Source organism: Lacerta agilis, chromosome 10 (genome assembly GCF_009819535.1).
Source record: "Lacerta agilis isolate rLacAgi1 chromosome 10, rLacAgi1.pri, whole genome shotgun sequence".
In the NCBI taxonomy this organism is placed as follows: Eukaryota; Metazoa; Chordata; class Lepidosauria; order Squamata; family Lacertidae; genus Lacerta; species Lacerta agilis.
The window spans coordinates 8189600-8209204 of record NC_046321.1 but is presented as its reverse complement, the minus strand read 5'-3'; the positions used below and the strand labels follow the sequence as shown (position 1 = coordinate 8209204).

The 19605-nt window shown below is 45.8% G+C and overlaps 1 protein-coding gene across 10 annotated transcripts in view; it reads right to left on the bottom strand.

Annotated features, from left to right (window-relative positions):
* Nucleotides 1–19605, bottom strand: part of GATA3 (GATA binding protein 3) — a 55747-nt gene that overhangs the window by 14716 nt on the left and 21426 nt on the right. For 3 of the 10 annotated variants that reach the window (XM_033162276.1, XM_033162277.1, XM_033162285.1), the window contains exons 3-4: nt 7152–7297; nt 6939–7060 (exon numbers count right to left, since the gene is read on the bottom strand). In XM_033162276.1, coding sequence (XP_033018167.1) covers nt 6939–7060; nt 7152–7297 — 268 coding nt within the window. The remainder of the gene's footprint in view (nt 1–6938; nt 7061–7151; nt 7298–19605) is intronic. The other 7 variants (XM_033162286.1, XM_033162279.1, XM_033162280.1 and 4 more) reach the window with 4 other exon arrangements.

Below are 19605 nucleotides of genomic sequence, written 5' to 3'. Positions count from 1 at the left end.
GCAGCACCCAGTGAAATGTGCCTGAGGGCTCGAGGTAGGGCCTGATGAAGAGGAGGCAGGGCTAATAGCTACTGTTCTCATGCCAAGCAGGAAAATAAACCTGTTCCCTTGGTGCTGTCCCACTTCCTTGAGATTTAAGCCTCTCCCCTAGAGCTCCCAAGTCCAAATAAAAGCTGCAAGCCTCTTAGGGAAGGACTCATAGTTCTGCTTTGCATGCAGAAGGTCCCAGGTTCGTGAGCAGGGCTGGTGGAAATTCCCTGCCTGAAATCCTGGTGTGCTGCTGCCATTCCGTGGGAGACATGGCAAGCTTGCAAACAATCTGAGCTTGCAAAAGCAATACTGAGCTAAGTAGACCGATGGTATGGGAACATAAGATGAACGTGCTGGACCAAGCCAGTGGCACATCTAAGTTCAGATAAGTCCTGCTCTCACAGCAGCCAACCCAGTGCCTCCGCGAAACATACAAGCAGAAACCGAGCAGAAGAGCCCTTTCCCCTTCCTTAGGGAAGTTCTTGAGCATTGTTGAGCTCCAAGGAAGAAGAGTCCCCCCCACACACACACACACACACGACTGTTCCACTGTCAAATGGCTCTTACTGTCAGAAAGTTTCCCCTGATGTTTGGAATCACTTTCCCTGTAACTTGAAGCCATTGGTTCGAATCCTACCTTCCCAGGGCCAGATTTAGGTTGGATGAGGCCCTAAGCTACTGAAGGTAATGGGGCCCTTTATATGTCCAGCCGTCCTTCATCAACAACAAATTGTCGCTGTTTTTTGTGTTGAATATATGCCATATGGTAATTTATGGACCTAATAGGTATCGAAAGCCATTTGCACATAACAAAATTAAGAAGAAGTATATTAATAGTGAAATAATTATTAAGCTCTAACTTAAAATTTTGGAAATGTACATCCAGGTGTTGTTTTTTTCCTTTAAATTTTTTTGGGGGCCCCAAGAGTGGGGCCCTAAGCTATAGCTTGTTTATCTTATATGTAAATCCAGCACTGTACCCTCCAGAGCAGGAGGGAAGAAGAAGAGGAGGAGGAGGAGGAGGAGGAGGAGGAGGAGGAGGAGGAAGAGGAGTTTGGATTTGATATCCCGCTTTATCACTACCCGAAGGAGTCTCAAAGTGGCTAACATTCCCCTTTCCCTTCCTTCCCCACAACAAACACTCTGTGAGGTGAAAGACTTCAGAGAAGTGTGACTAGCCCAAGGTCACCCAGCAGCTGCATGTGGAGGAGTGGGGATGCGAACCCAGTTCACCAGATTACAAGTCCACCACTCCTAGCCACTACACCACACAGCATAAGGCAGTTTCCTATGTTCCCATCCCATGCAAACCCTCATAGCTAGGCAAGTGCATTTTCTTTCAGAAAGAAATAAACCCCAGCCGCTTCTGATATGTCCACTTTTTTCCTCAAGTGTAAGGGTGGGGGAGATGTGGCTCTCCCAATGTTCCTGGACTACAAATCCCATCATCCAGTGCCATTGGCCATGCTGGCTGAGACTGAAGGGAGATGTGGGCCAACCCCATCCTTGTTGTAGTGGTTAGACTGGGTAGGGGGGAGAAAGGAGGACAACTATTTATCATGTATAATCTCCAATACACAGATATTTCTTAAGAGTTTAGCTTCTGTACATTGAATTTATGTTCAGAAAGTTAAAAGGAAGGAACATATTTGAGGGGGAGGGGATGCACCAAACTGAAGTCCTCTCTCGAAAACATTTCTTTGTAGGTGTTTTGCTTTCCCCAGTAAAGAAAAAGATTATCCCACTTGGTAAAGGACCGCAATGGCTTCCCTTTTAAAGGATACTTTAGCTGTGATTCCCACATTGCAGGGGGTTGGACTAGATGACCCTCTGGTTCCCCTTCCAACTTGACAATTCTATGACACTATTAAAGGAAACAGCCAGAAAAAGATCAAGGTGGCCCCTCAAGTTTTGTTCGTGATTCATGTAAAAAGGAAATGGGGGAGGGCCAGGAAATTTATACCTCTTTCTCTAAAGGGGGGGGGAACCACTCTTATTCTCACCAGCAGTGGTGAGTTGGTCTTCCCCAGGTGTCTGGCTTTCACAGATGGAAAGTTCATCTGAAATTTGTGTGGGCACTCGAGAGAAGAAGGCCCCTGGGTTGGGTCTTGGATCAGGTCAAAAATGCAGGCTGCAGATTCTTCTGCTTTCAGGCTCCACAAACACCATGCCTTTAAATCATAGTTCCTCAAAAGGTAGAATCCTGGGAACTGCGTTTTAACCCTCATGGAACTACCCATAATGAACTACAACTCCCAGGATTCTTTGGGAAGGAACCTGGGGTACACGTGCAACATTTGCATCCATAGCCCCACTCACCCTGGGCATGTGGCCCTCGAGAGGTTACCAAGCAGAGAATGTGGCCCTCAAATAAAAAAACCTGTTCCCCAATCATGGTCTTCTTTGAACGGCAGTGCCTCTCCAGGACTGCAGGCAGAGGTCTTTGGCATCAACTGCTTACCTGATCTTCCCACCACCACCCATTCATTCTAACCTGGGGGTGTCAGGATTTGAACCTGCAACCTGGGAATGTCAGGATTTGAACCTGCAACCTTCGGCACACAAAGCATAAAGCTCCGCCACTGAGCCATGGTGCACCCTTTAGCTCTGCATTGTCAACACTGGCAGGCAGTGGGTCTCTGGACAGCTTTCAGGTAGGAGACATTCCCATGCCCTACCTGGGATCGAACCTGTGGCCTTCTGCATGCAAAGCAGGTGCTCTACCACGGAGCTACGGCCTTTCGCCATCCGTAGCTATAGAAGGAGTCTCAAGCCAGTGAAACCTTTCCCATTCTGAGTGGCAAACGGGCTACAATATGGGATGCTATTGCAGGGGGTGCTGGACCCTGCCCCCCCCCCCACCCTGGGTAGCCCAGCCTCAACTGAAAAGGACCCTACACTGGGGGCAGTGGAAGGACAGTGTGACATTGCATGCAGACCGCACTGAGATACATTTCACCCCACTCCAGAGTCGCTCAGTTTTCCCTCTCTGCCCCCCCCCACCCCGTAATATTTTACAGCGTGCGCGCGAAAACCCTTTTTCTATCGGAACAGCCTTGTAAGTCATCCAAAACATTTAGAGAAACAGATGTAGAAACAAACAAATGTCCTATTTCCTTAGGGCCAAACGACATGGTGCGCGCAGTCATGTGTAAATTTCCTCGCATTTCCACCCTCCCCCCTTCTTTTCTAATCGAAAGCAGCCATGGCGGGTGGGGTTTCCATTCGTGACTGCAACACTGGCAGGGGAGGGGGCTGCTTAACCCTTTCCCCGTGGACTAGTATTGAATTCGCATTCCTGCCCCCAAACTGCTTCTCCTTCCCCCGCTCCGCCAGGTGGGAGATAGGACTCTCCAGTATCTTTTTCCTTCCAAGCAGAAACATAGGTGGGAGAAGAAACCGGAAGCAGGTAAGTATCAGAGGGACCACAGAGCCTAGGGCCTGCCGATCAGAAGGTCGGCGGTTCGAATCCCCACGACGGGGTGAGCTTCCGTTGCTCAGTCCCAGCTCCTGCCCACCTAGCAGCTTGAAAGCATGTCAAAGTGTAAGTAGATAAATAGGTACCGCTCCAGTGGGAAGGTAAACAGCATTTCCGTGCGCTGCTCTGGTTCGCCAGAAGCAGCTTAGTCATGCTGGCCACATGACCTGGAAGCTGTATGCTGGCTCCCTCGGCCAATAAAGCGAGATGAGCGCTGCAACCCCAGAGTCGGACGCGACTGGACCTAATGGTCAGGGGTCCCTTTACCTTTACCTTTAAGCATCAGAGACAGGAAGACCCCAGTTCTCCTTACACCCTCTTTTGCTCTGCGCACTCATAAAATCACAAGAAGAGCCCATCTAGTCCAGCATCCTATTCTCATGGTGGCCCCCCAGATGCCATATGTCCTCTTTTTCCAGGACATGTCCTCTTTTTTATGGGTATGTAAATTGAGAGTCGTCATAGCCATCCATGGTTAAAAGCAGAAGTCGGCAAATGTGTCCTCTTTTTTGCTCCTCAAAATATGTCAACCCTAAGCAGGAGCTGAGGGCACCAGCACCTCTCCTCACTAGCAATCCTGACACAATCCTGAACCCTCACTAAGCAATTCCCCTTTGGCATCAATGGCTTGTTGTTGTTGTTGTTGTTGTTGTTGTTGTTGTTGTTGTTGTTGTTGTTTCTATACTGTCCTTCATCCAAGGATCACAGGGTGGTTTACAATATAAAAACACAAAATTATATAACCCAGTAACAAACAAAAGACAGTAACGCCCCCACACACACAACTTAGAAGGCTGTAGATTAATTAGCCAAAGGCCTGGGAGAAGAGGAATGTGTTTGCCTGGCGCCTAAAGATATGTAACGATGGTGCCACGTGAGCCTCCCTGGGGAGAGCATTCCACAAATGGGAAGCCACTGCAGAGAAGGCCCTGTTCTCGTGTTGCCACCCTCTGGGTCTCTCACGAAGGAGGCACGCGAATAAGGGCCTCATGTGACTATTGCAGAGTCCGAGTGGCTGTTGCTCCTTCAGGTAGGCTTGGACCCTTGACCACCAGCAGCATAAAGATTTAGGCATGTGTGAATGGGTCGTCACAGGTTAAACACCACACAGAACCAGTGCTTTTTCTTTAAAAAAAACAGTTTAGGGGTACTCTCATTTTCCTACTCATACTGAAATACTGCCCCTCAATGAGGCCAAACTTAAGATTCACAAAATGTTTAGGGTTGTGCGTACCCCTGCGTTCCCCCAGAAAAAAGTTACTAGACAGAACAAGCACTACCAACGTGTGCACACCACTTGTCAAAGGTGTCAATCTGTTCACAAGCACATTCCTTTTCAATTCGGCAAATGCCAAGCAAGCAACAAGAACTGTCATTAGCATCTATCCGAGATGGAGAAAACCTCTGTGCCTCGGGTCAAATGCTTGTTTCATTTCTAAAACCTGTAGGCTGCTTTTCGCTGAAAAGGCCCAAAGCAGTTTCCAACTATATTAAAACGTGCAATCCTTAAAATACAAATAAAAACAGCATAACACGACACTCTATACCTCCAAGACAAATTAACCAATTCCTCCAAGCTAAACAACAGAAAGCCATCTCAGCAGCACACCCCTAGCAGGAGAGAATTCCGGAGTCAGGGCACCACCACCAAAAAGGCCCTGTCTCACGTCCCCTGCACACACTTGCTAGCGAGACCCATAGCTGTCAACTTTTCCCTTTTTTTTAAGGGAAATTCCCGTATTCCGAATAGGATTCCTCGCAAGAAAAGTTGACAGCTATGGCGGGACCGTGAACAAGAACACCCTCAGCAGATCTCAGAATGTGGATCAACTGGTGATGGGAGCTGGAGGTCCAGCAATATCTTGGGGGAGGGGGCACAGGCTCCCCACCCCTAATGTGCATTCATGACTAAGCCAACTTCAGTGTCTCCTGCAGTTCAGGGCCTCTTTCAAATACAAACCAATCTGCTCATTACCAAAAACAATGGAGTTTAAAAACCTGCCAGTTCAACTCATGCATCCGATCATGTGCTTCTAATTTAACTGAGGAAGTAAGGATTCAGAACTTTCACCACTGAGTGAGTCATCCACACTAGAGGTCACCTCGGACGTGCATGTTTCTCCATGAGCCACAGCTTTGTGGTCTTCTTACAAGATTCCCACGCCGATTGTTATACTCTTATATTGGAAATAAGAATATAAGGAATTTTGAGGTTCTAATAGTCAAGGAGGGCAGGTATCAATACCTATCAGAAGGACAAATTTCCCAATGGTCGTGAGCAACTATAACTAAATGGAACCTCCATGTTCAAGAGATAGTATACCTCTGAAAACTAGATGCTGGAGTCAAAGTGACTTAGTAGCCTTCATGACTTAGTAACAGGCTTCCCAAAGGCATCTGGATGCAAACACACTGCCTTATCAGGTGGACTTGGTGCAATCCCCAGAGCCTATTCCCACATAGAGCATTTGCGATTTGTACTTTTATACATGGGTGGAAAACCTGTGTCTGTCCAGATGATGTGGAACTCCAGCACCCATCCTCCTTGGCCATTGGCCATGCTAGCTAAGGCTGATGGGAGTTGAAGTCTGAAAACATTTGGAGAGCCACAGCTTAGCCATGCCTGTTCTGCAGTCGCAGTTCCAAAATATCTGGAAATTTTCCAGTTTTTTCCAAAGGGCAAATAACATAGGACAACAGGAAAAGAGGACTGGCTCTTCTCTCGTGTCAAGTTGACTTTCGGCACGGTCGTGTCTAGGGTTGCAAATAAGCACCGTAACTGAACACCCTTCTAAAGGGAGTTGAATAACTTCCTGCTAAAAGCACAATCGGTCATAGCTGCAAACAACCCACTCACAGCAGGTCTAGAGTGTGAAGCCATTCCAAGTGGCCAAGATGCGTTCCCACAATTGTGTGCATCATGTGCTCAAGACCACGAACTAGGTGACCAACGGAAATGGGAGAAGGTCAAAACATGAATTCGGAAATAACAGGGTCCAATTTTATGGGTCATGGATAGCCTGGGCAAAATGATAGGCGGTATTAATTTCGATGGGTCTGCTCTGTCTATGGCAAACACCGTATACCATCCTGTGGCACTTAAAACAAGAAATGTAGACCCAAAGTCACTAGTCCTTTTGGAGTTCCAGAAACTGTGTCATGAATGGGAAACCGATGCACCGCTTTTAAATCCGGGACCCTTTCAACTTTGGAGAAAAACTAGTTTCAAAACATCCCCTTTTTTCACAATGAAATGGATTCTTTTTTTCATGCCTACCGCATGCTTCCCGGCCCGACCCCCATACTCCCACTTTCTTCAGCCCCCCCCCCTTGAAACCGCCGAAGAAAAATCACCACCCCTTACTTGTTTCTTTTTCAAAATAAAAAATTATAAAAGAGATATATATAGAGACATAGAAATGGTACATAACTTGGCAGGCATAGTGAAAAAGGGGGGGTGGGCTCTCTCAAAAACCCTCTTCTGTACAGACAGATAAGACTTTGGGCGGGGATGCCCAGATCTACTCCCTCCAGAAAGTTCTCCATCTTGGGCTGAGGAAATTCAAAAACACAACATGACAGGGAGGGAGAAGAAAAAGAAAAATAAGAAGTTAGTGCAGTTTTTGAGAGTCAATTCACTTACCAGCCTTCTCTTTGGCTTTATCAGGGGGCGGTTCTGCCCGTTCATTTTATGATACAGTCCACAGGCGTTACACAGATAATGCCCCGTGCCATCTCTCCTCCATAGTGGGGTCGAGGTAGCGCCACAGTTTACACACTCCCTGCCTTCTGGAAACAAGAGGGGACACAGTTCATTGATGGACAGCAAGGGCAATAGAAAATTAACAGGCGGGGTGGGGGGGGGGAGAATCGAAAGAGGTCTTAACAATTTCTCCACCTAGTTCAGCTTCCCCTCCCAGCTAGGGCTAGGTGAATCTCTAAACTTCACCCTCTCATTTCGCCAACCTTAAATTCTTGTTCCTCACATTCCTGCATCGGTTTGTTGTGACTTTTTTTTTTTAAAGACCCCATGAAAATTCACCCACATTTCAGTGCAAATTTCTCCTGCAACATTTCATATTCTTTTTGCGAAGCGGACAGAGTTTTGCAAGAGATTCCCCCTGACAGAATGCGTTTCCTATGGTTATTCTCCCTAACGCATGCACTTTCAGCCTACTTTCCCCTTACTATTCAGGTTTTCGTACAAGTCATTCGGGTGGAGAACATCGCAACGTTCAGGGAAGGGCAAATTTCGAAGGGAAGCCGAGGTTCCGATTCACATATTGTTTCGGGAAATGTGAATCGGGTAGATTCACATTAAAATCTGGACTGAACCAAATTTCTCTCCTGTCCCAACTTCCAACCCTCCCTGGTCAAAAGGCAGACACTTTGGGAAAAGCCGGGTGCAATTAAACCATTATGCTTGCTGCCCCATTAAAAAAAATCTAGCAGGGCCAGTGGTCAGGGATTATAGGAATTGTGGTCCAAAAGCAGCTAGAGATCCACGTTCAAAAACCCTGGTTTACATTATGGGTGCAGCCATTTTGGTTCAGTAGTACATTGTGCACGTTATCAACACTTTATATGCAAAGAAATAACTGGAAAATATACCCAAGACTACTATCAAACCTTCTACTTGGTCCTCTAAATGCTGTATTCACTCACTCCACTATAATTCAAGAGCTAAGGAGGTGGGCTTTCTTTTAGGTTCAAAATATAATAGAAAATCATGTAAGCTGGACCTGCAACGAAGCTCACACCCACACCGTAAATTTAAAGCAGATTTAAAACACATGGCTTTCCCCCAAAGAATCCTGGGAAATGTAGTTTATTTAGGGTTCTGGGGGTTGTAGCTTTGTGAACCCAGTTGCCTGGGTTCTTTGGGGGAAGCCGTATATGATTTGGATGTGACCAAAACGTTGAGTCGTGGAACATTCTTGCTCAAAGTGCCTGCCAGCCCCTTTTCCAGGATATCTTGTTGCATTGCCCACTTCACCCCACAGACACTCAGCAAATCTGTGACCTCTGAGCATGTTTGGCTTTCAATGAGTTGTTTGGAGGAAAGTTTCTCCTTAAGGGTGTTGGTTTTTTTTAAGTGCTTCTGAAAACCTTGGGATTCCCTTGAGCCTCCTGATAACGTCCCTCTTGCACACAGGTGGTGGTGATTTGACTACATAAGAATCAGTGCTCAGAGAGGCCGTTGCCATTAATATGCATGGGGTAATTGTCTTCCACAAGATGTTGCCGGTAGTCCAAAATATACATGTCTTAGTAGCTGCAGGGAGCAAATGACACCCTGTGCAATGCATGCTGCTTTAGTGTCTGGGTGCATTGATTTAGATGTGCAGTCACTAGAGCAACAAAATGCTTATTACAGCCCTAGGGGAAGGGCCCCGTAGCTCAGCAGTCTTGCATGCAGAAAGTGTTGGGTTCAACTCACACCAGCAAAGGTATCCCCCTCAAATGCAGAAGTGACAAAATAAGAACAATTATTTCCTAAGGGCAGGTGCCAGCAAACAGCCTCCTCTTGTAAACAGAGTCCATTTGAGCCTAACTGCACTTCCTTTTCCAAATCAAAGTCCGCTCTATATTTTAATTGCAATTCTATCCAAAATCTGGAGATAGATACGGGAAAGAGAACCTACGGCTCTCCAGAGGTTGTCCTATCAGCAGCCAGCATGGTCACTGGTCAAGGAGGATGCGCTCAGTAAATCCCAAGTACTCAGTACTCTGGTACTCAGAAGCCTATCCAGATAAGGCAGAACAAAATAGAAAATTCTTTCCAGTAGCACCTTAGAGACCAACTGAGTTTGTTCTTGGTATGAGCTTTCGTGTGCATGCACACTTCTTCAGATTTGCTGAGTGTCTGTGGGGTGAAGTAGGGAAGTGTATCTGAAGAAGTGTGCATGCACACGAAAGCTCATACCAAGAACAAACTCAGTTGGTCTCTAAGGTGCTACTGGAAAGAATTTTCTATTTTGTTTCGACTATGGCAGACCAACACGGCTACCCACCTGTAACCAGATAAGGCAGGTCACTTTTCTTAAACTTGTTCACATACCCTCCAACATTTCTCCAATGAAAATACATCGGTACCTTGGTTCCCAAACTTAATCCATTCCGGAAGTCCGTTCCAAAACCAAGGCTCGCTTTCCCATAGAAAGTAATGCAAAACAGATTGATCCGTTCCAGACTTTTAAAAACAACCCCTAGAACAGCAGTCTACCATGAATTTTACTATCTAACAAGAAGACCATTGATCCATAAAATGAAAGCAATTCTAAATGTACTGTACTATAAAATAAATAAGACAGTATTGTAGATGGTAAAAATTAAAATTAATTTTTTTTCTTATGTGCACTGATGTTAGTCATAGTTTTGATGGGTTTTTTTATCAATTTCCGCAGTCACACAATCAATCAATCAATCAGTAGCTGAACTGGGTTCCACACAGTCACAAAAAACAAGTCACAAAAACGAAGTCACAAGCCACAGTCCCATAAAACGAAGAACAAGTCACAATCAAAAAACCGAAAAAGCCACACAAAAAACGCAAAAAAATTGCAAAAACAAAAGCTCCAAATATCACCTCTGTCTTGTGTGGATTTTCGGGACTCAACAGTTGACTCAATGGGAAGCCTCTGATTAGCAGCGGGAGACTCAATTTACAAACAGAACTCAACAGGAAGTGGAACATGTTCCGCTTCCAAGGCAAAGTTCACAAACTGGAACAGCTACTTCCGGGTTTGCAGCGTTCTATTTCCAAGTTGTTCAAAAACTAAGCTGTTCTAAAAAACCAAGGTACCACTGTAGAGATGTCTCCTCCAACACCTCTGTGATGAAAATAAGGACCTCCTAGTCCGTACCGTCCAACATTTCTCGGACAAATATAGGGGAATCCTAAGGAAAGCGGAACATTCTGGGATCAAATCCGAAACCAGCTTCTGTAAATCTGGGACCGTCCCTGGAAAATAGGGACACTTGAAGTGTTTGTGTTCAGGCTGTGGTTCTGCTAGAGAACATTGCATAATGATGGTGCGGCCAGCTCAACACAGATGGCACCATTTTCTCAACTGATGGTAAGAATTGGGTCTTATTCGCTTCCTGGTTTTCTCTGATCTGTTTCACTTTCCATATTGTCAAGTAAGGCAGATTTGTCCCCCATCGCCTTCCCCAAGATCTCATCATTTCATTGGTTTGTTGGAAAAAAGCCAGGCAGCTTAACCTCCTCGCCCCACAAAACCCTGAGTTGCTAGATCAAATCATGCAATATCTCTGCTTCCCTGCAAGTAAGTAAACTAAAATGAACCCAAAAAACAAAAACCACTCAACCCTCAGCTGCTAATATCAAAGCTAGGGTCAAATAAGGCTTATGCAGTTTTCATATGCAAGATTTAAAAAATTTGCATGCATTCTTGGTGTTAATGCACAGCAGAACACAGAAGATTGTATACATCCTAATAATATAGGTTTCACATTTGCATTATAGACTGATGGGAGCGTGTGAAAATACCCAGGTCAATGCAGGTTAACGTATGCCAGCATTAAACATCTTCCTGTTGTTAATGAAGTTTTAACATACATCTAGGAAGAAGCTGGTGTAAATGTTATAATAAATGGCATGTAAATAGCAGTCACTTTTCAAATGGGCCACGGAGTAAGGGACTTTTAAACCAAATTATCATTGACGCAAGTACCTGGACTTATGCTAATGCTATTCTAGGCTGCATCAACAGAAATATAGTGTCCAGATCAAGGGAAGTACAGTGGTCCCTCGACTTACGAAATACTCGGCATCCGAATTTTTCGACTTACGAACGAAAAAAGTGGCCGCACGCAATCGAATTTTTTGACATCCGAATGGAAGTCCATTGGCATTTTAGATGCGGTTTATTCGACTTACGAATTTTAGATGCGGTTTCCTCGACTTACGAATTTTTCTTTTTAAAACTGCTTCAATGCATTCCTATGGGGAAATCGCGTTTTCGACTTACGAACTTTTCAACCTACGAATGTGCTTTCGGAACGGATTAAACTCGTAAGTCGAGGGACCACTGTAATAGTGTCCCACTTTATTCTGCATTGGGCTGACCACACCTGGAAAACTGTGTCCAGTTCTGGGTGCCACAATTACAGAAGGATGTTGACAAGCTGGAACGTGTGCAGAGGAGGGCAACCAAAGATGATCAAAAGTCTGGAAACCGAGCCTTATGAGGAACAGTTGAGGGAATTGGGTATGTTCAGCCTGGCAAAGTGGAGACTGAGAGGAGACATAATAGCCTTCCTCAAATATACAAAGGATTGTCAAATGGAGGATGGAGCATGCTTGAATTCTCCTGCTCTGGAGGACAGGACAGGACTGGAACCAATGGATTCAAGTTACAAGAAAGGAGATTCTGGCTAAACCTCTAGAAGAACTTTCTGGCAGTAACAGCTGCTCAACAGTGGAACAGACTCCCTCAGAAGGTTGTAGAGTCTTCTTCCTTGGAGGTTGGGTGGGCTTCTGTCATGGATGCTTTGACTGAGATTCCTGCATTGCTGGGGGTGGACTAGATGACTCTACAATTCTATGATTCTGTGACTAGCAGCACAATGCTATGCATGTTTACTCAGAAGTAAATCCCACACTATTCAACGGTGCTTAGGATTGCAACTAGGGATGGACGTTCCTAGGCCAGTCGACAGAACCTATAACAGTTTCTGACTTGCACTAGAGCACTTTTGAATGTCACTGCTTGGTCTTGCAATATGAAAAATCAAAATGCGAAGATTTCAGAATATGTGAAATATTATTTGAGTGTGTGCAATATTCAGTAACTGCAAGCAAACTCCTGAAATAAACTGTCCATAGCAAACAAAGAAAGAGATTAAAAGATCTAAGCCCCTAAAGCTTTTTTTTTTTTTTTAAAAAAAAAAGAAAATTAAATAAACACTGGTCAACACTGTCTATCAGTTTTGAATCTGCAGCAGTTGACAATCATACATCTGATGAACTGCAGAACATGAGAAGAGCTGGATCAGACCAAAGGCTTCAGGAAGCCCACAAGTAGGGCATGGGGACAATAGCCCTCTCCATTGTTGCCCCTAAGGCAACAGATATTTTGCTTCTAATGTGAAAAAACCATCCTGCAAGGAAAGCATAATGCTCATGTTCAACAAAAGAGACTTAAAGACTCTCAAGGCAAATCTTAAAAAAAAAAATGTAGTATAAACACCGACAACTGGGAAACACTGGCCTGCAAGCGCTCCAGTTGGAGAACAGACTTTACCAAAGGTGTCATGGACTTTGAAGACACTCAGACTCGGGACTAAAGGGAGAAACGAGTTAAGGGGAAGGCAAGTTTGGCAAACCCTCACCGTGTTCAACTCCCAACCGGAAACCTATGTCCCCACTGTGGAAGAATGTGTGGTTTCCAGAATTGGCCTCCACAGTCACTTGCGGACTCACTGTTAAAATCGTGTTTATGGAGGACAATCTTACTCGGCTACGAGAGGAGGAGGAGGAGGAGGAGGAGGAGGAGGAGGAGGAGGAGGAGAAGAAGAAGAAGAAGAAGAAGAAGAAGAAGAAGAAGAAGAAGAAGAAGAAGAAGAAGAAGAAGAAAGATTGCCTATAATGTCCTGAGTTCAAAAGCAGAGATAATGTCCAAGCCCAATAGAAAAAGAAGTCCAGCTGCTCCACTCTCATCCGTGAGAAATCAAAGCAGCCTCCCCGAACGTGGGTCCCCCAAAACTGTCAAGACTACATCTCACATCATCTCTGATCATTGGCCATGTTGGCTGGGGATGATGGGGGTGTTATAGCCATCAAACTGGGATTCCCGTGGGGTCCCTTGCTAACCCCGCTGCTGCTGTACATGTGAATCACCTGAAGTAGGACATTGGTGGAGCCATCTCTGCCGTCAGCGGCTCCTCACATCTGCCTTGGATGAGGATGCAGTGACGACACCCACCCATCCACTGCAAGGCATGTACTGCTTCTCCCCCTCCCACCCCTCACTGGACACTGGGGTGCGGTTTGGGGGGGGTTCGTTGGGGGTGGGGGTTTGGTGAGATTTTTTCCAACATAAAATACAATAAAAACCGGAGTAATCTAAAGGAGAGAAAAAAGAAACAAACCAAGAGAAAAAGAAAGGAAGGGGGGGAAACTACAGCCATACCTTGGTTCTCGAACAGAATCCGTTCCAGAAGTCCGTTCGACTTCCGAAAACGTTCGAAAACCAAGGCACACCTTCCGATTGGCTGCAGGAGCTTCCTGCACTCAATCAGAAGCCGCGTCGGACGTTCGGCTTCCAAAAAACGTTCGCAAACTGGAACACTTACTTCCAGGTTTGCGGCACTTGAGAGTCAAAACATTTGAAAAAGAAGAAGAAGAAGTGGAGGAGGAGTTGGATTTGATATCCCGCTTTATCACTACCCAAAGGAGTCACAAAGTGACTAACATTCTCCTTTCCCTTCCTCCCCCACAACAAACACTCTGTGAGGTGAGTGGGGCTGAGAGACTTCAGAGAAGTGTGACTAGCCCAAGGTCACCCAGCAGCAGTATGTGAAGGAGCGGGGACGCGAACCCGGTTCCCCAGATTACGAGTCTACCGCTCTTAACCACTACACCACACTGGCTCTCCAGTCGCAAGGCGTTCGAGAACCAAGATACAACTGTATGTGTGTATATAATACCAAGCTCTCTATCACAATTATATCTTAATCTTTATTCCACACAGAGAAGTGATCCCTCCCAGCAATCACCTGAGAGTTTCCCCCATCTTCCCTCAGCCTCACACCCTGAGGAAGCATCTCTAGCCTGCCTCTCATGAAGGCCCCTTCATCGAATGTCCATCACCATCCTGTGTGTATCTTCATTTATTGTTGTGCAGTGGGTTGTTGATGTTGGGTTTTTGTGTCTCCATTTCAGATCTTGTTGTGATGTGCTGTACATGGAAATTGTTCCATTTGGTTGCATCTCTTTTTAATCTTCTATTTACCGGTGATGACTACTTTGTTATGTTGTAGTTACGTGTGCTTCTCGCATGCTGTACGCCGCCATCTGAAACCACTCCAAATGTCAAAGCGGTTTTCTCAACAGCCTTGGGCAGAGAGGGCAGCTGTTGAAGGAAGGGCAAGGCAAAAACCCAACTGAGCATGCAGAGCTAACCCCCAAATATTCTGGATGGTGGACTTTGTGCCAGTGCATAGTTAAGAAACGGCTCTCCCCTAGAGCCAGTGTGGTGTAGTGTTAAGAGCAGTAGACTCACAATCTGGTGAACCGGGTTTGCGTCTCCACTCCTCCACATGCAGCTGCATCAATTTGTAAATATCCTGCCACAATCTATGGAGGATCCCCCTTCTGTTTCTTCCCTGAATCTCTCTCTCTCTCTCTCTCATTTTTCAAAGCCATTTAAGCTTCTAGCCACCGACACATCCTGCGCCAGCAGATTCAGAAAGCTAATTACGTAGTTTGTGAAGTTGCCCGCCTATATATCGGATTTGCAGGGCAGATCCATAAACAGCATGCTCAAATTCAACTTGCAATTTGTCCTTGAAATAGGAAGGCTCATTCTCTGTTCAGCGCATGTCCCTTCCACCATGGAAGAAAAACATTGCAGCTACAGCCAACTCTCTTTCTATCCTTCATCCAAACTCATTTTTCTTTCTTTCTCCTCCCCCCTTCTCTTCCAGGACCTCTTTAAAGAAGCCCAGGCCTGCAGCACTCTTGCTATGGCATAATATAGCAAATAATACATTCGCAAGCAAAGCCAGCTGCCCATCATCAAAGAACCCAATTTTGCCCTGCTTGTGGAAGGACAAACCCAGCCTTCCTCAGCCTGGAACTTTCCAGGTGATTTAGACTACAATTCCCATCATTCCTGGCCTTTGGGCCATACTAGCTGGGGCTAGAAAGTGAGAGATTTTACTTTCTTGGGTTCCATGATCACTGCAGATGGTGACAGCAGTCACGAAATTAGAAGACGCCTGTTTCTTGGGAGGAAAGCAATGACAAACCTAGACAGCATCTTAAAAAGCAAAGACATCACCTTGCCGACAAAGGTCCGTATAGTTAAAGCTATGGTTTTCCCAGTAGTAATGTACGGAAGTGAGAGCTGGACCATCAAGAAGGCTGATCGCCGAAGAATTGATCCTTTTGAATTATGGTGCTGGAGGAGACTCTTGAGAGTCCCATGGACTGCAAGAAGATCAAACCTATCCATTCTCAAGGAAATCGGCCCTGAGTGCTCACTAGAAGGACAGATCCTGAAGTTGAGGCTCCAGTACTTTGGCCACCTCATGAAAAGAGAAGACTCCCTAGAAAAGACCCTGATGTTGGGAAAGATGGAGGGCACAAGGAGAAGGGGACGACAGAGGACGAGATGGCGGGACAGTGTTCTCGAAGCTACTAACATGAGTTTGGCCAAACTGCGGGAGGCAGTGAAGGATAGAGGTGCCTCTGGTCCATGGGGTCACGAAGAGTCGGACACGACTGAACGACTGAACAACAACAACAACAAGCTGGGGCTGATATGAGAAGGGCCTTTTTGGTGGTGGCTCCTAACATGTAGGACTCTCTATTGAGGCACATCTGACCCCCCCCTCTCTATGGTTTTCAGCAGCTGGTTGAGATGCACCTTTCCCAGCAGGTGTTTGGGGAAGGAGAGAGCTGATTAGACAAATTGATTGCTCAGCTGCTTCTATTGGTAATTGCTATTTAATGATTTCTTATGAGCTGTGGCAGTTTTCTTTTTAAGGACGCCATTGTTTTATGGATTCTTTGTACCTCATTTGATTTTGTTTTAAACCATCCTGTGGCTTGTGCAAAGGGCAGGATATAAATCTTCCCAAAAATTAAATTAAACTAAACTAAATTAAATTAATGGTCCAAAACATCTGGAAGTCACCAGCTGGGGAGGCCTGGACTAACCAGTGATGCGGCAATGTAGCTGTTTATTGCACTCCTTGTATGGCTTAGGTGTGTTTGGTAGCCACACCAAAAGTTATTACATCTCCTGTGTGCACTTATTCCAGGTCCTAGGAGTTATTTCACTTCTAACTTGCCTTTCCTTCAAGGCAGCATTCATCACCCTCGCACAACAACCCTGCAAAGCAGGTAATGTTGAAAGACAGCGGCAAGCCCAAAATCTCCCAGGGAGCTTTATGGCTGGATCTGAACCCGGGACACCTCGATCCCATTCAGATGCACTTGCCACTGCATACCACTGCCCCCTTTGTGATCGTGCTGTGGAGGATCGCCGGACAAAATGTTACTTTGTCAAACTGAAACATTTATGAGGCAGATCCAACATCCACTCCGACTAACCCAATTCTTTCCTCTACCTTCCAAAACATCGCCCGCAGCCTATCAAAGTGCTCTGAACTGCTCTTGGAGAAGTCAGGTTGTAAAAATTAAATTTCATTAATCAGTGGGAAAAGAAAGTCGTGATCAGAGGTGCCTTCCTTCATTCCTGACCGTGACTCCCTGCCCTGCAGCAATGTGGACAGTCCGCAAAACGTGGACTTATTTCTGCTTCTTAAATGGCTCATAAACAAGTCCTCCAAGTGGCATACACAGAAAGCAAAAGAAGCAATGATCATACAGTAAAAAAACGCCCGCAATAAATCTTTAAAATCCAAGGCAGCATAAAGCCCAAATACATAAGACCAGCACAGTTAAGATTCAGAAGTGGTTCTTGACTTGCATTGGCTACTTAACTCAGCATCCGATGCAGTCTCACGACCGGTTTGGGAAGCGGTGAATCCATGACGTCGGCCACAATCCAGGTCTACTCTGTGCCTATCCTGTAGTTTCTTATGAGATACTGCATTTTTAAGAATATAAGAACCACCACCTGTTGGATCCGGCCAATGACCCATCTAATCCAGCACCCTGTTCTCCCAGCGGCTAGCCAGGTGCCTGTGGGAAGCCTGAAAGCAGAAATCAGAGCACAAGAGCCCTCTCTCCTCCTGCGATTTCCAGCAACTGGAATTCAAAATCAATGCTGCCTCCAACCATGGAGATATAGTCTTCCTGGCTAGTAGCCATCGATAGCCCTCTCCTCCATAAATATGTCTAAACCTCCTTTCAAGCCATCCAAGTTGGTGGCCATCATTGCCTCCTAGAATCATCGAATCATAGAGTTGGAAGAGACCACAAGGGCCATCCAGTCCAACCCCCTGCCAAGCAGGAAACACCATCACAGCATTCCTGACAGATGGCTGTCAAGCCTCCGCTTAAAGACCTCCAAAGAAGGAGACTCCACCACACTCCTTGGCAGCAAATTCCACTGTCCAACAGCTCTCACTGTCAGGAAGTTCTTCCTAATGTTTACGTGGAATCTTCTTTCTTGTAGTTTGAATCCATTGCCCCATGTCCGCTTCTCTGGAGAGCAGCAGAAAACAACCTTTCTCCCTCCTCTATATGACATCCCTTTATATATTTGAACATGGCTATCATATCACCCCTTAACCTTCTCTTCTCCAGGCTAAACATACCCAGCTCCCTAAGCCGTTCCTCATAAGGCATCGTTTCTGGGCCTTTGACCATTCTGGTTGCCCTCCTCTGGACACGTTCCAGCTTGTCAGTATCCTTCTTGAACTGTGTTAAACATAGTCTTGAACTGTCTTAAACATAGTTTAACTATGGGATGCTTGAAGAAATAGCTTCTTTCTTTTCTCCAAGCCAGCTTCAATCCAAATCGAGGAAAAAGAACACCCTTGTTGCATGCGTACACAGCCACTGTTAATCTTTCTCCTGAAAGACCGCTTAGCTCTCTTCCCACCGACGATTTAGGTAAGACACATTCCTCCTCTTCCCAAGCATGCGGCTGCTGTTTTCCCTTTGCATCTACTCTTGCAAATAAGAGAATCCGTATTGAATACAGCTACAAGGTATCTTTACATAGGTACAAGTGTTTGTGCGAAGGGCTGTGTACACTCCTTGATTTGTATATTGTGTAAACAGGCACACATACTGTACAGGCATGGGATGTTACATGTGAACAGCTACACGAGTATACACCTTGACAGTGGGATCACGGATTGTGCACGTGTTTTGAATGTAACGTGCGAATAACCCCTGGCGTATTCAGAGTGTCAGGGTCAGCCTGGAGGAACCCAAGTCAAATCCCCACTCAGCCACAAAGCTCAGTGGGGCCAGTTGCTTTTTCTTAATCCTACCTACCTCACAGGGTTGTCGTGAGGATAAAAATGGGAAGGGGGTAAATATAATCAAATATAAATTAATACCCCCCCAATGAATAAAACTGAATAGACTTTGAAAGATATCCACCTTGCTTCCTCCTTCCCCTAAGAACAGGCTGGCCAGCCACCCCCTTTTTTTCATTTTATTAAAGCTTTATCTCCAGAGAAACCAGCTTTTTACAGCATGCTGAGAATGCAGGCAGAGCAAGTTCGTAGAATGATAAAATCGTAGAGCTGGAAGGGACCCCACGGGTCATCTAGTCCAACCCCCTGCAATGCAGGAATAAGTTGAAGTTGCTCTTGAAGGCCGAGGATTAGGGGCAGTTTTTGTTTTAAGTAGACAGAACCCTACCTGAAAACCACCAACTCCAGTTACAGCTGCTATTGTGTACAACTTGCTAGCTTCCCACAGGCATCTGGTCGGCCACTGTGAGAACAGGATGCTCAACTAGAGAGACCATTGGCCTGATCCAGCTGGCTCATCTTATGTGCTTAACTGGGGTTTCCCAAACTTGAGTTTTTGGACTACAACTCCCACCATCCCTAGCTAGCAGGACCAGTGGTCAGGGATGATGGGAACTGTAGTCCGAAAACAGCTGGAGAAGCCCAAGTTTGGGAAACCCTGCAAGGATGAGGAAGACTGCGCTCTCTCGGCCTGGGAAAACATGGGCAAGAAGGTAGGTGAATGCTTCCCATCTCAGCATCCTGGAGAAATTAAAGGCGCAGACATAAATTCTGGGCAAGGAAGCTGGTAAGGCAGGCTTGCTTCCAAGTGAAACCGAACAGCATGTTCGACAATCCTGTTTTAATTATTACATTGATCTCTTATTTGACCTAGATAAACAGGAGCAAAGCAACCTCCTTAGATCCAGCCTAGATCTGCCTCCTCTTTAATGAAATCCTGCCCTCCA